The sequence below is a fragment of the Somniosus microcephalus genome, chromosome 7 (genome assembly GCF_052327205.1).
Source record: "Somniosus microcephalus isolate GS21.2 chromosome 7, FLI_Smic_1.0, whole genome shotgun sequence".
NCBI classification, from domain to species: Eukaryota; Metazoa; Chordata; class Chondrichthyes; order Squaliformes; family Somniosidae; genus Somniosus; species Somniosus microcephalus.
Genome location: NC_140993.1, coordinates 264877062 through 264898784, shown reverse-complemented (window position 1 = coordinate 264898784; position 21723 = coordinate 264877062). Strand labels below are relative to the sequence as shown.

Here is a 21723-nt window from a genome sequence, read left to right as displayed (position 1 = left end):
TTTGTTTCTCATGGAGTCTACCTTAATATTCAGTGTGGAAGGGATCATTTCACGTTTCTCTACATCAAGGAGAAGCTCCAAAGGAGAAGCCAAGTTCTTCTCCACAGAGACGGGAAACCAGGGAACACTTGCTTATTCCCTAGCAACTGGCTGTAGAGATGAATTAGCAGAGGTCTTCAAGGGAGTCAACTGCCTTTGTTTCTCAGCTGGGAATGACCTGAGCTGTGGGGCATTCACACGGGAGGAAGGGAATAAAAAGTAGTTTGAATAAATAAAGCAATAGGGGGAATCGTTTTAGAATTGCATAGATAGAATTACAGCACAGGAACAGACCATTTGGCCCAACCAGGCCAGGCTAGTGTTTATGTTCCACACGAGCCTCCTCCCATCCTTCCTCGTCTAACACTATCAGCATAACCCTCTATTCCTTTCTCCCTCATATGTTTGTCAAGTCTGCCCTTAAATGCATCCATACTATTCGCTTCAACCACTCCCTGTGGTAGCGAGTTCCACATTCTCACCACTCTCTGCGTAAAGAAATTTCTTCTGAATTCCCTATTGGATTTCTTGGTGACTATCTTATATTGATGGCCTCTAGATTTGCTCTTCCCCACAAGTGGAAACACTCTTACTGTGTCTACTTGACTAATCTACTGGAATTTTTTGAGGATGTAACTGGTAGAATAGATAAGGGAGAACCAGTGGATGTGGTGTATTTGGACTTTCAGAAGGCTTTCGATAAGGTCCCGCATAAGAGATTAGCATGTAAAGTTAAAGCACATGGGATTGGGGGTAAGGTACTGACTTGGATAGAGAACTGGTTGGCAGACAGGAAGCAAAGAGTTGGAATAAACGGGTCTTTTTCCGAGTGGCAGGCAGTGACTAGTGGGGTACTGCAGGGATCGGTGCTAGGACCCCAGCTATTCACAATATATATTAATGATCTAGACGAGGGAACTAGATGTAATATCTCCAAGTTTGCAGATGACACAAAGCTGGGTGGGCGTGTGTGCTGTGAGGAGGATGCAGAGAAACTGCAGTATGATTTGGACAGGCTGGGTGATTGGACAGATGCATGGCAGATGCAGTATAATGTGGATAAATGCGAGGTTATCCACTTTGGTGGCAAAAACAGGAAGGCAGATTATTATCTGAACGGCAATAGATTGGGAGAAGGGGAAATGCAACGAGACCTGGGTGTCCTTGTGCACCAGTCGCTGAAGGTAAGCATGCAGGTGCAGCAGGCGGTTAAGAAGGCAAATGGTATGTTGGCCTTCATAGCAAGAGGATTCGAGTACAGGAGCAAGGATGTCTTGCTGCAGTTGTACAGGGCCTTGGTGAGACCACATCTTGATTATTGTGTGCAGTTTTGGTCGCCTTATCTGAGGAAGGATGTTCTTGCCATGGAGGGAGTGCAGCAAAGATTCACCAGACTGATACCTGGGATGGCAGGAATTACGTATGAGGAGAGGTTGGGTCGATTGGGCTTATATTCGCTGGAGTTTAGAAGAATGAGAGCGGATCTCATTGAAACTTATAAACAATGGAAAAGACGGGGGGCATGGTTCCACTCCACCAGATTGGTTGAAAGTTCCTCCCCAACATTCTCTCCAGACTCAGCCCTTTCCTTTGCGGAACCATTCGCTTTATTAATAGCAATGAATTATTTAGACCCATCGCTCACCTCCTTCTTGCGAGACCAGTTTGAGGAGATCGTGAACCGTCTCCGACAGCTCCCGCTGTTGCTTCTGCAGGCTGGTGTTGTTGACGGTGGCTCGGTTCAGCCGTGCCTCCAGCTCGTCGATAACGCGGCTCTGCCGGAGCACCAGGTCCTGGAGGCTGGTCTTCTCCTGCCTCAGCGTCTCCATCTCGTCTTTATGCCGGCCTTCCAATTCCAGAAGTTTCTGCTCCAGAAAGCTGAGAGGGTGGAGGATGGGCGGGTGGGCGTACAGGGAAACCACAGCAAATCTCTGGGTTCAATAAGGTTACCAAGCGTTCATACATAGAATGTACAGCACAGAAACAGGCCATTGTGCAGTAAACAATACGGTAAACAGAAAGAAAGAACTTGCATTTCTATAGCACCTTTCCCGACCTGAGGGCGTCCCAAAGCGCTTTACAGCCAATGAAGTACCTTTGAAGTGCAGTCACTGTTGTAATGTAGGAAACGCAGCAGACAATTTGTGCACAGCAAGCTCCCACAAACAGCAATGAGATAAATGACCAGATAATCTGCTTTAGTGATGTCGGCTGAGGGCTAAATATTGGCCCCAGGACACTGGGGAGAACTCCCCTGCTCTTCTTCGAAATAATGCCATGGGATCTTTTATGTCCACCTGAGAGAGCAGACGGGCCCTCGGTTTAAAGTCTCGTCTGAAAAACGGCGCATCCGACAGTGCAGCGCTGATAACACTGGTCTAATATGAAGCTTTATGCTTGGATGAAGACTCAATTTACTGTGGGGCAGATTTGAGACTTTAGTCAACATTGCAAGTTACAGGCTGATCGGAAATTTGGGCACGGAGATTAGTTTGCATAATTTGCAGCCCACCCAATTTACTGGCAGTGGATGGGGCAATTTCACTCAGGGCCCCACATGTTTTGTTTAATTGTAATATATTGTGATATGATTTGCATTATTGACGCAGTGTGCAAATATTCTGCACGCCCATTTCTTCATGCATTTCACTACACCTTTGTGTTTTATTAGATCGGGGCGGGGGGGGGAGGGGCGCGGTGGGGGACATGGATTGTGTGGAGGCTGCGGAGGAGCCCTAAGAATTCTTAATCAGACACTGGATGGATATTGAGCGATACAAGAATAAAGGCACATTAACATAAGAACATGGAGGTGGGGTGGGCTCAGAGGAAGAGACCAGGAAGCTCCAGAGCGATTTGGACAGACTGGGCGATTGGGCGGATAAATGGCAGATGCACTATAATGTGGACAAGTGCGAAGTTATCCACCTTGGGTGCAGGAACGGGAGGGCAAATTATTATTTAAATGGCAATAGATTGGGAGAGGGGGAAGTACAGAGAGACCTGGGTGTTCTTGTACACCAGTCACTGAAGGCGAGCATGCAGGTGCAACAGGCGGTCAAGAAGGCAAACGGTATGCTGGCCTTCATAGCAAAAGGGTTAGAATACAGGAACAGGGATACCTTGCTGCAGCTGTACAGGGCACTGGTGAGACCACACCTCGAGTACTGTGTACAGTTTTGGTCGCCTCATCTGAGGAAGGATGTTCTTGCCATGGAGGGGGTGCAGCGGCGATTCACCAGGCTGATACCAGGAATGGCGGGAATGACCTATGAGGAGAGACTATGTAGTTTAGGGATGTACACACTGGAGTTTAGAAGATTGAGAGGGGACCTCATAGAAGTGTATAAAATTCTGACAGGTCTAGACAGACTGGATGCAGAAGGAATGTTTCCCTTGGCGGGTGAGAACAGAACTAGAGGACATAATTTAAGGATAAGGGCTAAACCATTTAGGACAGAGATGAGGGGGAATTTCTTCACTCAGAGAGTGGTGAACCTGTGGAACTCATTGCCACAGAGGGCAGTGTACGCCAGCTCATTAAATATATTTAAGAGGGAATTAGATATATTTCTACGGGCAAAAGGGGTTAAGGGTTACGGAGAGAAGGCGGGGACGGGATACTGAATTAAAGGATCAGCCATGATCTCATTAAATGGCGGAGCAGGCACGAAGGGCCGAATGGCCTACTCCTGCTCCTATCTTCTATGTATCTATGTATGTATAAGAACATAAGAAATAGGAGCAGGAGTAGGCCAATCGGCCCCTCGAGCCTGCTCCACCATTCAATAAGATCATGGCTGATCTGATCCTAACCTCAAATCTTCTATCACTCTCCATCCACCCGAACCCATGTGATCTCCCGGGAGAGGCGAAAAACCAGATAAAGACCCAATGGCCAATTTGGGAGAAAAAAATCTGGGAAATTCCTCTCCGACCCATCTAGGCGATCGAAATTCCTCCAGGAGATCACTCTGTCCCTATATTTTCTACAGTACTTACCTTCTGTAAAGGCGATCTCCACCCCAGCCAGGAACAGGAATAAAACCATCTCCTGAAATCTAACAGAATTAGAACACGGTAGGAGCAGAACAAGGCTACACGGCCCCTGGGCCCGCTCCACTACCCACAGGGCCATGACCATTCCGAACCTAGACTCATGTCCAATTTCCTGCCCGCTCCCCATAACCCTTAATTCCCTTTACTTCTAGGAAACTATCTATTTCTGTTTTAAATTTATTTAATGATGTAGCTTCCACAGCTTTCTGGGGCAGCAAATTCCACAAAACTACCACCCTCTGAGTGAAGAAGTTTCTCCTCATCTCAGTTTTGAAAGAGCAGCCCCTTATTTTAAGATTATGCCCCCTAGTTCTAGTTTCACCCATCATCGGGAACATCCTCACCGCATCCACCCGATCCAACCCCTTCACAATCTTATATGTTTCAATGTTTAACTGAGCACTTCCATTGCACGACGCATGTGGGGAGAGCCAACATATCAAAAATCTGCGTTTAGAACATAAGAACATAAGAAATAGGAGCAGGAGTAGGCCATTTGGCCCCTCGAGCCCGCTCCGCCATTCAGTTAGATCATGGCTGATCTGATCTTGGCCACAACTCCACTTCCCTGCCCGTTCCCCATAACCCTTGACTCCCTTATCATTCAAAAATCTGTCTCTCTCCACCTTAAATATACTCAATGACTCAACCTCCACAGCTCTCTGGGGTAGAGAATTCCAAAGATTCACGACCCTCTGAGAGAAGAAATTCCTCCTCATCTCCGTTTTAAATGGACGACCCCTTATTCTGGAACTAAGACCCCTAGTTCTAGATTCCCCCACGAGGGGAAACATCCTCTCAGCATCCACCCTGTCACGCACCCCCCCGGCATCTTATACGTTTCAATAAGATCCCCTCTCATTCTTCTAAACTCCAATGAGTATAGCCCCAACCTGCTCAACCTTTCCTCATAAGACAACCCCTTCATCTCCGGAATCAACCTCGTGAACCTTCTCTGAACTGCCCCCAATGCAAGTATATCCTTCCTTAAATAAGGAGACCAAAACTGTACGTAGTACTCCAGGTGTGGTCTCACCAACACCCTGTACAGTTGTAGCAAGACTTCCCTACTTTTATACTCCATCCCCCTTGCAATAAAGGCCAACATTCCATTTGCCTTCCTAATTGCTTGCTATACCTGCGTGCTAACTTTTTGTGTTCTATGTACAAGGACCCCCAGATCCCTCTGTACTGCAGCATTTTGTAATCTCTTTCCATTTAAATAATAATTTACTTTTTTAATTTTCCTACCAAAGTGGATAACCTCACATTTTCCCACGTTATATTTTGCCCACTCACTTAGCCTATCTATATCCCATTGCAGATTCTTTGTGTCCTCTTCACAACTTGCTTTCCCACCTATCTTTGTATCATCAGCAAATTTGGCTACATTACACTCGGTCCCTTCATCCAAGTCATTAATATAGATTGTAAATAGTTGAGGCCCCAGCACTGATCCCTGTGGCACCCCACTAGTTGTAGTTTGCCAACCGGAAAATGACCAATTTATCCCGACTCTCTGTTTTCTGTTAGTTAGCCAATCCTCTATCCATGCTAATATATTACCCCAACCCCATGAGCTCTTATCTTGTGTAGTAACCTTTTATGTAGCACCTTATCGAATGCCTTCTGGAAATCCGAATACACGACATCTACTGGTTCCCCTTTATCCGCCCTGCTCGTTACATCCTCAAAGAACTCCAGCAAATTTGTCAAACATGATTTCCCTTTCATAAAACCATGCTGACTCTGCTTGGCTACATTATGATTTTCTAAATGTCTTGCTACTACTTCCTTAATGATGGACTCCAGCATTTTCCCAATGACAGATGTCAGGCTAACTGGTCTATAGTTTCCTGCTTTCTGTCTGCCTCATTTCTTAAATAGGGGCGTTACATTTTAGAATTGGTCCAAGGCAGTGCCACAGAGGGGAAAAATGCTGCTTAAAAACCAATTCCCTGAATTACCAATCTGAGCAATGTCAAATGGAAGCTGCAGCACCTCCTTGAACCAGGAGGGGCTGAGGGGTCTGCACTGGTATTACAGTGAAAGCCTGTAATGAGAGGCCCGCACTGGTATTACAGTGAAAGCCTGTAATGAGGGGCCTGCACTGGTATTACAGTGTAAGCCTGTAATGAGAGGCCCGCACTGGTATTACAGTGAAAGCCTGTAATGAGAGGCCCGCACTGGTATTACAGTGAAAGTCTGTAATGAGAGGCCCGCACTGGTATTACAGTGAAAGTCTGTAATGAGAGGCCCGCACTGGTATTACAGTGAAAGCCTGTAATGAGAGGCCCGCACTGGTATTACAGTGAAAGCCTGTAATGAGAGGCCTGCACTGGTATTACAGTGAAAGCCTGTAATGAGAGGCCCGCACTGGTATTACAGTGAAAGCCTGTAATGAGAGGCCTGCACTGGTATTACAGTGAAAGTCTGTAATGAGAGGCCTGCACTGGTATTACAGTGAAAGTCTGTAATGAGGGGTCTGCACTGGTATTACAGTGAAAGCCTGTAATGAGAGGCCTGCACTGGTATTACAGTGAAAGCCTGTAATGAGAGGCCCGCACTGGTATTACAGTGAAAGCCTGTAATGAGAGGCCTGCACTGGTATTACAGTGAAAGCCTGTAATGAGAGGCCTGCACTGGTATTACAGTGAAAGCCTGTAATGAGAGGCCTGCACTGGTATTACAGTGTAAGCCTGTAATGAGAGGCCTGCACTGCTTTACAGTGAAAGCCTGTAATGAGAGGCCTGCACTGGTATTACAGTGTAAGCCTGTAATGAGAGGCCTGCACTGGTATTACAGTGAAAGCCTGTAATGAGAGGCCTGCACTGGTATTACAGTAAAAGCCTGTAATGAGAGGCCTGCACTGGTATTACAGTGAAAGCCTGTAATGAGAGGCCTGCACTGGTATTACAGTGAAAGCCTGTAATGAGAGGCCTGCACTGGTATTACAGTGAAAGCCTGTAATGAGAGGCCTGCACTGGTATTACAGTGAAAGCCTGTAATGAGAGGCCTGCACTGGTATTACTGTGAAAGCCTGTAATGAGAGGCCCGCACTGGTATTACAGTGAAAGTCTGTAATGAGAGGCCTGCACTGGTATTACAGTGAAAGCCTGTAATGAGGGGCCTGCACTGGTATTACAGTGAAAGTCTGTAATGAGAGGCCTGCACTGGTATTACAGTGAAAGCCTGTAATGAGGGGCCTGCACTGGTATTACAGTGAAAGTCTGTAATGAGAGGCCTGCACTGGTATTACAGTGAAAGCCTGTAATGAGAGGCCTGCACTGGTATTACAGTGAAAGTCTGTAATGAGGGGCCTGCACTGGTATTACAGTGAAAGTCTGTAATGAGAGGCCTGCACTGGTATTACAGTGAAAGCCTGTAATGAGAGGCCTGCACTGGTATTACAGTGAAAGTCTGTAATGAGGGGCCTGCACTGGTATTACAGTGAAAGCCTGTAATGAGAGGCCTGCACTGGTATTACAGTGAAAGCCTGTAATGAGAGGCCTGCACTGGTATTACAGTGAAAGTCTGTAATGAGGGGCCTGCACTGGTATTACAGTGAAAGCCTGTAATGAGGGGCCTGCACTGGTATTACAGTGAAAGCCTGTAATGAGGGGCCTGCACTGGTATTACAGTGAAAGCCTGTAATGAGAGGCCTGCACTGGTATTACAGTGAAAGCCTGTAATGAGGGGCCTGCACTGGTATTACAGTGAAAGCCTGTAATGAGAGGCCTACACTGGTATTACAGTGAAAGCCTGTAATGAGAGGTCTGCACTGGTATTACAGTGAAAGCCTGTACTGAGAGGCCCGCACTGGTATTACAGTGGAAGTCTGTAATGAGAGGCCCGCACTGGTATTACAGTGAAAGTCTGTAATGAGGGGCCTGCACTGGTATTACAGTGAAAGTCTGTAATGAGGGGCCTGCACTGGTATTACAGTGAAAGCCTGTAATGAGGGGCCTGCACTGGTATTACAGTGAAAGCCTGTAATGAGAGGTCTGCACTGGTATTACAGTGAAAGTATGTAATGAGAGGCCTGCACTGGTATTACAGTAAAAGTCTGTAATGAGAGGCCTGCACTGGTATTACAGTGAAAGCCTGTAATGAGAGGCCTGCACTGGTATTACTGTGAAAGTCTGTAATGAGAGGCCTGCACTGGTATTACTGTGAAAGTCTGTAATGAGAGGCCTGCACTGGTATTACAGTGAAAGTATGTAATGAGAGGCCTGCACTGGTATTACAGTAAAAGTCTGTAATGAGAGGCCCGCACTGGTATTACAGTGAAAGCCTGTAATGAGGGGCCTGCACTGGTATTACTGTGAAAGTCTGTAATGAGAGGCCTGCACTGGTATTACAGTGAAAGTCTGTAATGAGAGGCCTGCACTGGTATTACAGTGAAAGCCTGTAATGAGGGGCCTGCACTGGTATTACTGTGAAAGTCTGTAATGAGAGGCCTGCACCGGTATTACAGTGAAAGCCTGTAATGAAAGGCCTGCACTGGTATTACAGTGAAAGTCTGTAATGAGAGGCCTGCACTGGTATTACAGTGAAAGCCTGTAATGAGGGGCCTGCACTGGTATTACAGTGAAAGCCTGTAATGAGGGGCCTGCACTGGTATTACAGTGAAAGCCTGTAATGAAAGGCCTGCACTGGTATTACAGTGAAAGTCTGTAATGAGAGGCCTGCACTGGTATTACAGTGAAAGTCTGTAATGAGAGGCCTGCACTGGTATTACAGTGAAAGTCTGTAATGAGAGGCCTGCACTGGTATTACAGTGAAAGCCTGTAATGAGGGGCCTGCACTGGTATTACAGTGAAAGCCTGTAATGAGGGGCCTGCACTGGTATTGCAGTGAAAGTCTGTAATGAGGGGCCTGCACTGGTATTACAGTGAAAGTCTGTAATGAGAGGCCTGCACTGGTATTACAGTGAAAGTCTGTAATGAGAGGCCTGCACTGGTATTACAGTGAAAGTCTGTAATGAGAGGCCTGCACTGGTATTACAGTGAAAGCCTGTAATGAGGGGCATGCACTGGTATTACAGTGAAAGTCTGTAATGAGGGGCCTGCACTGGTATTACAGTGAAAGTCTGTAATGAGAGGCCTGCACTGGTATTACAGTGAAAGCCTGTAATGAGGGGCCTGCACTGGTATTACAGTGAAAGTCTGTAATGAGAGGCCTGCACTGGTATTACAGTGAAAGTCTGTAATGAGGGGCCTGCACTGGTATTACAGTGAAAGTCTGGAATGAGAGGCCCGCACTGGTATTACAGTGAAAGTCTGTAATGAGAGGCCTGCACTGGTATTACAGTGAAAGTCTGTAATGAGGGGCCTGCACTGGTATTACAGTGAAAGTCTGTAATGAGGGGCCTGCACTGGTATTACAGTGAAAGTCTGTAATGAGAGGCCCGCACTGGTATTACAGTGAAAGTCTGTAATGAGAGGCCTGCACTGGTATTACAGTGAAAGCCTGTAATGAGAGGCCCACACTGGTATTACAGTGAAAGTCTGTAATGAGAGGCCTGCACTGGTATTCCAGTGAAAGCCTGTAATGAGAGGCCTGCACTGGTATTACAGTGAAAGCCTGTAATGAGAGGCCTGCACTGGTATTACAGTGAAAGCCTGTAATGAGGGGCCTGCACTGGTATTACAGTGAAAGTCTGTAATGAGAGGCCTGCACTGGTATTACAGTGAAAGTCTGTAATGAGGGGCCTGCACTGGTATTACAGTGAAAGTCTGGAATGAGAGGCCCGCACTGGTATTACAGTGAAAGTCTGTAATGAGGGGCCTGCACTGGTATTACAGTGAAAGTCTGTAATGAGAGGCCCGCACTGGTATTACAGTGAAAGTCTGTAATGAGGGGCCTGCACTGGTATTACTGTGAAAGCCTGTAATGAGGGGCCTGCACTGGTATTACAGTGAAAGTCTGTAATGAGAGGCCTGCACTGGTATTACAGTGAAAGCCTGTAATGAGGGGCCTGCACTGGTATTACGGTGAAAGTCTGTAATGAGGGGCCTGCACTGGTATTACAGTGAAAGTCTGTAATGAGAGGCCTGCACTGGTATTACAGTGAAAGCCTGTAATGAGAGGCCTGCACTGGTATTACTGTGAAAGTCTGTAATGAGGGGCCTGCACTGGTATTACAGTGAAAGTCTGTAATGAGGGGCCTACACTGGTATTACAGTGAAAGTCTGTAATGAGAGGCCTGCACTGGTATTACAGTGAAAGCCTGTAATGAGAGGCCTGCACTGGTATTACAGTGAAAGTCTGTAATGAGAGGCCCGCACTGGTATTACTGTGAAAGTCTGTAATGAGGGGCCTGCACTGGTATTACACTGAAAGCCTGTAATGAGAGGCCTGCACTGGTATTACAGTGAAAGTCTGTAATGAGAGGCCCGCACTGGTATTACTGTGAAAGTCTGTAATGAGGGGCCTGCACTGGTATTACAGTGAAAGTCTGTAATGAGAGGCCCGCACTGGTATTACAGTGAAAGCCTGTAATGAGAGGCCCGCACTGGTATTACAGTGAAAGTCTGTAATGAGAGGTCTGCACTGGTATTACAGTGAAAGCCTGTAATGAGAGGCCTGCACTGGTATTACAGTGAAAGTCTGTAATGAGAGGCCTGCACTGGTATTACAGTGAAAGTCTGTAATGAGAGGCCCGCACTGGTATTACAGTGAAAGTCTGTAATGAGAGGCCTGCACTGGTATTACACTGAAAGTCTGTAATGAGAGGTCTGCACTGGTATTACAGTGAAAGTCTGTAATGAGAGGCCCGCACTGGTATTACAGTGAAAGTCTGTAATGAGAGGCCCGCACTGGTATTACAGTGAAAGTCTGTAATGAGGGGCCTGCACTGGTATTACTGTGAAAGTCTGTAATGAGAGGCCTGCACTGGTATTACAGTGAAAGTCTGTAATGAGAGGCCCGCACTGGTATTACTGTGAAAGCCTGTAATGAGAGGCCCGCACTGGTATTACAGTGAAAGTCTGTAATGAGGGGCCTGCACTGGTATTACAGTGAAAGTCTGTAATGAGAGGCCCGCACTGGTATTACAGTGAAAGTCTGTAATGAGAGGCCCGCACTGGTATTACAGTGAAAGTCTGTAATGAGGGGCCTGCACTGGTATTACAGTGAAAGCCTGTAATGAGGGGCCTGCACTGGTATTACAGTGAAAGTCTGTAATGAGGGGCCTGCACTGGTATTACAGTGAAAGCCTGTAATGAGAGGCCTGCACTGGTATTACTGTGAAAGTCTGTAATGAGGGGCCTGCACTGGTATTACAGTGAAAGCCTGTAATGAGAGGCCTGCACTGGTATTACAGTGAAAGTCTGGAATGAGGGGCCTGCACTGGTATTACAGTGAAAGTCTGTAATGAGAGGCCCGCACTGGTATTACAGTGAAAGCCTGTAATGAGAGGCCCGCACTGGTATTACAGTGAAAGTCTGTAATGAGGGGCCTGCACTGGTATTACAGTGAAAGCCTGTAATGAGAGGCCTGCACTGGTATTACAGTGAAAGTCTGTAATGAGGGGCCTGCACTGGTATTACAGTGAAAGCCTGTAATGAGAGGCCCGCACTGGTATTACATTGAAAGTCTGTAATGAGGGGCCTGCACTGGTATTACAGTGAAAGCCTGTAATGAGAGGCCCGCACTGGTATTACAGTGAAAGTCTGTAATGAGGGGCCTGCACTGGTATTACAGTGAAAGTCTGTAATGAGAGGCCTGCACTGGTATTACAGTGAAAGTCTGTAATGAGAGGCCCGCACTGGTATTACAGTGAAAGTCTGTAATGAGAGGCCTGCACTGGTATTACAGTGAAAGTCTGTAATGAGGGGCCTGCACTGGTATTACAGTGAAAGTCTGTAATGAGGGGCCTGCACTGGTATTACAGTGAAAGTCTGTAATGAGAGGCCTGCACTGGTATTACAGTGAAAGCCTGTAATGAGAGGCCCGCACTGGTATTACAGTGAAAGTCTGTAATGAGAGGCCTGCACTGGTATTACAGTGAAAGCCTGTAATGAGAGGCCTGCACTGGTATTACAGTGAAAGTCTGGAATGAGAGGCCTGCACTGGTATTACAGTGTAAGCCTGTAATGAGAGGCCCGCACTGGTATTACAGTGAAAGCCTGTAATGAGGGGCCTGCACTGGTATTACAGTGAAAGTCTGTAATGAGAGGCCCGCACTGGTATTACAGTGAAAGCCTGTAATGAGAGGCCCGCATTGGTATTACAGTGAAAGTCTGTAATGAGAGGTCTGCACTGGTATTACAGTGAAAGTCTGTAATGAGAGGCCCGCACTGGTATTACAGTGAAAGTCAGTAATGAGGGGCCTGCACTGGTATTACAGTGAAAGCCTGTAATGAGGGGCCTGCACTGGTATTACAGTGAAAGTCTGTAATGAGGGGCCTGCACTGGTATTACAGTGAAAGTCTGTAATGAGAGGCCCGCACTGGTATTACAGTGAAAGTCTGTAATGAGAGGCCTGCACTGGTATTACAGTGAAAGTCTGTAATGAGAGGCCTGCACTGGTATTACAGTGAAAGCCTGTAATGAGAGGCCTGCACTGGTATTACAGTGAAAGCCTGTAATGAGAGGCCTGCACTGGTATTACTGTGAAAGCCTGTAATGAGGGGCCTGCACTGGTATTACTGTGAAAGCCTGTAATGAGGGGCCTGCACTGGTATTACAGTGAAAGCCTGTAATGAGGGGCCTGCACTGGTATTACAGTGAAAGCCTGTAATGAGGGGCCTGCACTGGTATTACAGTGAAAGCCTGTAATGAGGGGCCTGCACTGGTATTACTGTGAAAGCCTGTAATGAGGGGCCTGCACTGGTATTACAGTGAAAGTCTGTAATGAGGGGCCTGCACTGGTATTACTGTGAAAGCCTGTAATGAGGGGCCTGCACTGGTATTACTGTGAAAGCCTGTAATGAGGGGCCTGCACTGGTATTACAGTGAAAGCCTGTAATGAGGGGCCTGCACTGGTATTACAGTGAAAGTCTGTAATGAGAGGCCTGCACTGGTATTACAGTGAAAGCCTGTAATGAGAGGCCTGCACTGGTATTACAGTGAAAGCCTGTAATGAGAGGCCTGCACTGGTATTACAGTGAAAGTCTGTAATGAGAGGCCCGCACTGGTATTACTGTGAAAGCCTGTAATGAGGGGCCTGCACTGGTATTACTGTGAAAGCCTGTAATGAGGGGCCTGCACTGGTATTACAGTGAAAGCCTGTAATGAGGGGCCTGCACTGGTATTACAGTGAAAGTCTGTAATGAGAGGCCTGCACTGGTATTACAGTGAAAGCCTGTAATGAGAGGCCTGCACTGGTATTACAGTGAAAGCCTGTAATGAGAGGCCTGCACTGGTATTACAGTGAAAGTCTGTAATGAGAGGCCCGCACTGGTATTACAGTGAAAGTCTGTAATGAGGGGCCTGCACTGGTATTACAGTGAAAGTCTGTAATGAGGGGCCTGCACTGGTATTACAGTGAAAGCCTGTAATGAGAGGCCTGCACTGGTATTACAGTGAAAGCCTGTAATGAGGGGCCCGCACTGGTATTACAGTGAAAGTCTGTAATGAGAGGCCTGCACTGGTATTACAGTGAAAGTCTGTAATGAGAGGCCCGCACTGGTATTACAGTGAAAGTCTGTAATGAGAGGCCCGCACTGGTATTACTGTGAAAGTCTGTAATGAGAGGCCCGCACTGGTATTACAGTGAAAGTCTGTAATGAGGGGCCTGCACTGGTATTACAGTGAAAGTCTGCAATGAGGGGCCTGCACTGGTATTACAGTGAAAGCCTGTAATGAGAGGCCTGCACTGGTATTACAGTGAAAGTCTGTAATGAGGGGCCTGCACTGGTACTACAGTGAAAGTCTGTAATGAGAGGCCTGCACTGGTATTACAGTGAAAGTCTGTAATGAGGGGCCTGCACTGGTATTACAGTGAAAGTCTGTCATGAGAGGGCTGCACTGGTATTACAGTGAAAGCCTGTAATGAGGGGCCTGCACTGGTATTACAGTGAAAGTCTGTAATGAGAGGGCTGCACTGGTATTACAGTGAAAGCCTGTAATGAGAGGCCTGCACTGGTATTACTGTGAAAGTCTGTAATGAGAGGCCTGCACTGGTATTACAGTGAAAGTCTGTAATGAGGGGCCTGCACTGGTATTACAGTGAAAGTCTGTAATGAGGGGTCTGCACTGGTATTACAGTGAAAGTCTGTAATGAGGGGCCTGCACTGGTATTACAGTGAAAGCCTGTAATGAGAGGCCTGCACTGGTATTACAGTGAAAGCCTGTAATGAGAGGCCTGCACTGGTATTACAGTGAAAGCCTGTAATGAGGGGCCTGCACTGGTATTACAGTGAAAGCCTGTAATGAGAGGCCTGCACTGGTATTACAGTGAAAGCCTGTAATGAGAGGCCTGCACTGGTATTACAGTGAATGTCTGTAATGAGGGGCCTGCACTGGTATTACAGTGAAAGCCTGTAATGAGAGGCCCGCACTGGTATTACTGTGAAAGTCTGTAATGAGGGGCCTGCACTGGTATTACAGTGAAAGCCTGTAATGAGAGGCCTGCACTGGTATTACAGTGAAAGTCTGTAATGAGGGGCCTGCACTGGTATTACAGTGAAAGCCTGTAATGAGAGGCCCGCACTGGTATTACACTGAAAGTCTGTAATGAGGGGCCTGCACTGGTATTACTGTGAAAGTCTGTAATGAGAGGCCCGCACTGGTATTACAGTGAAAGCCTGTAATGAGAGGCCCGCACTGGTATTACAGTGAAAGTCTGTAATGAGAGGCCTGCACTGGTATTACAGTGAAAGTCTGTAATGAGAGGCCCGCACTGGTATTACAGTGAAAGTCTGTAATGTGAGGCCTGCACTGGTATTACTGTGAAAGTCTGTAATGAGGGGCCTGCACTGGTATTACAGTGAAAGCCTGTAATGAGGGGCCTGCACTGGTATTACAGTGAAAGTCTGTAATGAGAGGCCCGCACTGGTATTACAGTGAAAGCCTGTAATGAGAGGCCTGCACTGGTATAACAGTGAAAGCCTGTAATGAGGGGCCCGCACTGGTATTACAGTGAAAGCCTGTAATGAGAGGCCCGCACTGCTATTACAGTGAAAGCCTGTAATGAGAGGCCTGCACTGGTATTACAGTGAAAGTCTGTAATGAGGGGCCTGCACTGGTATTACTGTGAAAGCAGGTAATGAGGGGCCTACACTGGTATTACAGTGAAAGTCTGTAATGAGTGGTCTGCACTGGTATTACAGTGAAAGTCTGTAATGAGAGGCCTGCACTGGTATTACAGTGAAAGCCTGTAATGAGAGGTCTGCACTGGTATTACAGTGAAAGTCTGTAATGAGAGGCCCGCACTAGTATTACAGTGAAAGCCTGTAATGAGGGGCCTGCACTGGTATTACTGTGAAAGTCTGTAATGAGGGGCCTGCACTGGTATTACAGTGAAAGCCTGTAATGAGGGGCCTACACTGGTATTACAGTGAAAGCCTGTAATGAGGGGTCTGCACTGGTATTACAGTGAAAGTCTGTAATGAGAGGCCTGCACTGGTATTACAGTGAAAGCCTGTAATGAGGGGCCTGCACTGGTATTACTGTGAAAGTCTGTAATGAGAGGCCTGCACTGGTATTACAGTGAAAGCCTGTAATGAGAGGCCCGCACTGGTATTACACTGAAAGTCTGTCATGAGGGGCCTGCACTGGTATTACTGTGAAAGTCTGTAATGAGAGGCCTGCACTGGTATTACAGTGAAAGTCTGTAATGAGAGGCCCGCACTGGTATTACAGTGAAAGCCTGTAATGAGAGGCCCGCACTGGTATTACAGTGAAAGTCTGTAATGAGAGGCCTGCACTGGTATTACAGTGAAAGCCTGTAGTGAGAGGCCCGCACTGGTATTACAGTGAAAGTCTGTAATGAGGGGTCTGCACTGGTATTACAGTGAAAGTCTGTAATGAGGGGCCTGCACTGGTATTACAGTGAAAGCCTGTAATGAGAGGCCTGCACTGGTATTACAGTGAAAGCCTGTAATGAGGGGTCTGCACTGGTATTACAGTGAAAGTCTGTAATGAGGGGCCCGCACTGGTATTACAGTGAAAGTCTGTAATGAGAGGCCTGCACTGGTATTACAGTGAAAGCCTGTAGTGAGAGGCCCGCACTGGTATTACAGTGAAAGTCTGTAATGAGGGGTCTGCACTGGTATTACAGTGAAAGTCTGTAATGAGGGGCCTGCACTGGTTTTACAGTGAAAGTCTGTAATGAGAGGCCTGCACTGGTATTACAGTGAAAGTCTGTAATGAGGGGCCTGCACTGGTATTACAGTGAAAGTCTGTAATGAGAGGCCTGCACTGGTATTACAGTGAAAGCCTGTATTGAGAGGCCTGCACTGGTATTACAGTAAAAGTCTGGAATGAGAGGCCTGCACTGGTATTACAGTGAAAGTCTGAAATGGGGGGCCTGCACTGGTATTACAGTGAAAGTCTGTAATGAGAGGCCCGCACTGGTATTACAGTGAAAGCCTGTAATGAGAGGTCTGCACTGGTATTACAGTGAAAGTCTGTCATGAGAGGCCCGCACTGGTATTACAGTGAAAGTCTGTAATGAGAGGCCCGCACTGGTATTACAGTGAAAGTCTGTAATGAGAGGCCTGCACTGGTATTACAGTGAAAGTCTGTAATGAGGGGCCTGCACTGGTATTACAGTGAAAGCCTGTAATGAGGGGCCTGCACTGGTATTACAGTGAAAGTCTGTAATGAGAGGCCTGCACTGGTATTACAGTGAAAGCCTGTAATGAGAGGCCTGCACTGGTATTACAGTAAAAGTCTGTAATGAGAGGCCTGCACTGGTATTACAGTGAAAGTCTGTAATGAGGGGCCTGCACTGGTATTACAGTGAAAGTCTGCAATGAGGGGCCTGCACTGGTATTACAGTGAAAGTCTGTAATGAGGGGCCTGCACTGGTATTACAGTGAAAGTCTGTAATGAGAGGCCTGCACTGGTATTACAGTGAAAGCCTGTAATGAGAGGCCTGCACTGGTATTACAGTAAAAGTCTGGAATGAGAGGCCTGCACTGGTATTACAGTGAAAGTCTGCAATGAGGGGCCTGCACTGGTATTACAGTGAAAGTCTGTAATGAGAGGCCCGCACTGGTATTACAGTGAAAGCCTGTAATGAGAGGTCTGCACTGGTATTACAGTGAAAGTCTGTCATGAGAGGCCCGCACTGGTATTACAGTGAAAGTCTGTAATGAGAGGCCTGCACTGGTATTACATTGAAAGTCTGTAATGAGAGGCCCGCATTGGTATTACTGTGAAGGTCTGTAATGAGGGGCCTGCACTGGTATTACTGTGAAAGTCTGTAATGAGAGGCCTGCACTGGTATTACAGTGAAAGCCTGTAATGAGAGGCCTGCACTGGTATTACAGTGAAAGTCTGTAATGAGGGGCCTGCACTGGTATTACTGTGAAAGCCTGTAATGAGAGGCCTGCACTGGTATTACAGTGAAAGTCTGTAATGAGAGGCCTGCACCGGTATTACAGTGAAAGTCTGTAATGAGGGGCCTGCACTGGTATTACAGTGAAAGTCTGTAATGAGAGGCCTGCACTGGTATTACAGTGAAAGCCTGTAATGAGAGGCCTGCACTGGTATAACAGTGAAAGCCTGTAATGAGAGGCCCGCACTGGTATTACTGTGAAAGCCTGTAATGAGAGGCCCGCACTGGTACTACAGTGAAAGTCTGTAATGAGAGGCCTGCACTGGTATTACAGTGAAAGCCTGTAATGAGAGGTCTGCACTGGTATTACAGTGAAAGTCTGTAATGAGGGGCCTGCACTGGTATTACAGTGAAAGCCTGTAATGAGAGGCCTGCACTGGTATTACAGTGAAAGTCTGTAATGAGGGGCCTGCACTGGTATTACAGTGAAAGTCTGTAATGAGGGCCCTGCACTGGTATTACAGTGAAAGCCTGTAATGAGAGGCCTGCACTGGTATTACAGTGAAAGCCTGTAATGAGGGGCCTGCACTGGTATTACAGTGAAAGCCTGTAATGAGAGGCCTGCACTGGTATTACAGTGAAAGTCTGTAATGAGGGGCCTGCACTGGTATTACAGTGAAAGTCTGTAATGAGGGGCCCGCACTGGTATTACTGTGAAAGTCTGTAATGAGAGGCCCGCACTGGTATTACAGTGAAAGTCTGTAATGAGAGGCCCGCACTGGTATTACAGTGAAAGTCTGTAATGAGAGGCCCGCACTGGTATTACAGTGAAAGTCTGTAATGAGGGGCCCGCACTGGTATTACTGTGAAAGTCTGTAATGAGAGGCCCGCACTGGTATTACAGTGAAAGCCTGTAATGAGAGGCCCGCACTGGTATTACAGTGAAAGTCTGTAATGAGGGGCCTGCACTGGTATTACAGTGAAAGCCTGTAATGAGAGGCCTGCACTGGTATTACAGTGAAAGTCTGCAATGAGGGGCCTGCACTGGTATTACAGTGAAAGTCTGTAATGAGGGGCCTGCACTGGTATTACAGTGAAAGCCTGTAATGAGGGGCCTGCACTGGTATTACAGTGAAAGTCTGTAATGAGGGGCCTGCACTGGTATTACAGTGAAAGTCTGTAATGAGAGGCCTGCACTGGTATTACAGTGAATGTCTGTAATGAGGGGCCTGCACTGGTATTACAGTGAAAGCCTGTAATGAGGGACCTGCACTGGTATTACAGTGAAAGTCTGTAATGAGAGGCCTGCACTGGTATTACAGTGAAAGCCTGTAATGAGAGGCCCGCACTGGTATTACAGTGAAAGTCTGTAATGAGGGGCCTGCACTGGTATTACAGTGAAAGCCTGTAATGAGAGGCCCGCACTGGTATTACAGTGAAAGTCTGTAATGAGGGGCCTGCACTGGTATTACAGTGAAAGCCTGTAATGAGAGGCCTGCACTGGTATTACAGTGAAAGTCTGTAATGAGAGGCCCGCACTGGTATTACAGTGAAAGTCTGTAATGAGGGGCCTGCACTGGTATTACAGTGAAAGTCTGTAATGAGAGGCCCGCACTGGTATTACAGTGAAAGTCTGTAATGAGGGGCCTGCACTGGTATTACAGTGAAAGTCTGTAATGAGAGGCCTGCACTGGTATTACAGTGAAAGCCTGTAATGAGAGGCCCGCACTAGTATTACAGTGAAAGTCTGTAATGAGGGGCCTGCACTGGTATTACAGTGAAAGTCTGTAATGAGAGGCCTGCACTGGTATTACAGTGAAAGTCTGTAATGAGAGGCCCGCACTGGTATTACAGTGAAAGTCTGTAATGAGAGGCCTGCACTGGTATTACAGTGAAAGTCTGTAATGAGGGGCCTGCACTGGTATTACAGTGAAAGTCTGTAATGAGGGGCCTGCACTGGTATTACAGTGAAAGTCTGTAATGAGAGGCCTGCACTGGTATTGCAGTGAAAGCCTGTAATGAGAGGCCCGCACTGGTATTACAGTGAAAATCTGTAATGAGAGGCCTGCACTGGTATTACAGTGAAAGCCTGTAATGAGAGGCCTGCACTGGTATTACAGTGAAAGTCTGGAATGAGAGGCCTGCACTGGTATTACAGTGTAAGCCTGTAATGAGAGGCCCACACTGGTATTACAGTGAAAGCCTGTAATGAGGGGCCTGCACTGGTATTACAGTGAAAGTCTGTAATGAGAGGCCCGCACTGGTATTACAGTGAAAGCCTGTAATGAGGGGTCTGCACTGGTATTACAGTGAAAGTCTGTAATGAGGGGCCTGCACTGGTATTACAGTGAAAGTCTGTAATGAGAGGCCCACACTGGTATTACAGTGAAAGTCTGTAATGAGAGGCCTGCACTGGTATTACAGTGAAAGTCTGTAATGAGAGGCCTGCACTGGTATTACAGTGAAAGCCTGTAATGAGAGGCCTGCACTGGTATTACAGTGAAAGCCTGTAATGAGAGGCCTGCACTGGTATTACTGTGAAAGCCTGTAATGAGGGGCCTGCACTGGTATTACAGTGAAAGCCTGTAATGAGAGGCCTGCACTGGTATTACAGTGAAAGCCTGTAATGAGAGGCCTGCACTGGTATTACAGTGAAAGTCTGTAATGAGAGGCCCGCACTGGTATTACTGTGAAAGTCTGTAATGAGGGGCCTGCACTGGTATTACAGTGAAAGTCTGTAATGAGAGGCCTGCACTGGTATTACAGTGAAAGTCTGTAATGAGGGGCCTGCACTGGTATTACAGTGAAAGCCTGTCATGAGAGGCCTGCACTGGTATTACAGTGAAAGCCTGTAATGAGGGGCCCGCACTGGTATTACAGTGAAAGTCTGTAATGAGAGGCCCGCACTGGTATTACAGTGAAAGTCTGTAATGAGAGGCCCGCACTGGTATTACTGTGAAAGTCTGTAATGAGAGGCCCGCACTGGTATTACAGTGAAAGCCTGTAATGAGAGGCCTGCACTGGTATTACAGTGAAAGTCTGTAATGAGAGGCCCGCACTGGTATTACTGTGAAAGTCTGTAATGAGAGGCCCGCACTGGTATTACAGTGAAAGTCTGTAATGAGGGGCCTGCACTGGTATTACAGTGAAAGTCTGTAATGAGGGGCCTGCACTGGTATTACAGAGAAAGACTGTAATGAGAGGCCTGCACTGGTATTACAGTGAAAGTCTGTAATGAGGGGCCTGCACTGGTATTACAGTGAAAGTCTGTAATGAGAGGCCTGCACTGGTATTACAGTGAAAGTCTGTCATGAGAGGGCTGCACTGGTATTACAGTGAAAGCCTGTAATGAGGGGCCTGCACTGGTATTACAGTGAAAGTCTGTAATGAGAGGGCTGCACTGGTATTACAGTGAAAGCCTGTAATGAGAGGCCTGCACTGGTATTACTGTGAAAGTCTGTAATGAGAGGCCTGCACTGGTATTACAGTGAAAGTCTGTCATGAGGGGCCTGCACTGGTATTACAGTGAAAGTCTGTAATGAGAGGCCCACACTGGTATTACAGTGAAAGTCTGTAATGAGGGGCCCGCACTGGTACTACAGTTAAAGCCTGTAATGAGGGGTCTGCACTGGTATTACTGTGAAAGTCTGTAATGAGAGGCCTGCACTGGTATTACTGTGAAAGTCTGTAATGAGAGGCCTGCACTGGTATTACTGTGAAAGTCTGTAATGAGGGGCCTGCACTGGTATTACAGTGAAAGTCTGTAATGAGGGGCCCGCACTGGTATTACAGTGAAAGTCTGTAATGAGGGGCCTGCACTGGTATTACAGTGAAAGTCTGTAATGAGGGGCCTGCACTGGTATTACACTGAAAGTCTGTAATGAGGGGCCTGCACTGGTACTACAGTGAAAGTCTGTAATGAGAGGCCTGCACTGGTATTACAGTGAAAGTCTGTAATGAGAGGCCCGCACTGGTATTACAGTGAAAGCCTGTAATGAGGGGCCTACACTGGTATTACTGTGAAAGTCTGTAAAGAGAGGCCCGCACTGGTATTACAGTGAAAGTCTGTAATGAGGGGCCCGCACTGGTATTACAGTGAAAGCCTGTAATGAGAGGCCTGCACTGGTATTACAGAGAAAGCCTGTAATGAGAGGCCTGCACTGGTATTACAG

General features: G+C 47.1%; 1 protein-coding gene across 1 annotated transcript in view; it reads right to left on the bottom strand.

The window, feature by feature from the left end:
• The window catches only part of LOC147115295 (angiopoietin-1-like), a 327338-nt gene that overhangs the window by 75455 nt on the left and 230160 nt on the right, over positions 1–21723 (bottom strand). The window contains exon 3 of the mRNA XM_085993994.1: positions 1685–1970. Within this exon, the coding sequence (XP_085850120.1) occupies positions 1685–1970 (286 nt within the window). The remainder of the gene's footprint in view (positions 1–1684; positions 1971–21723) is intronic.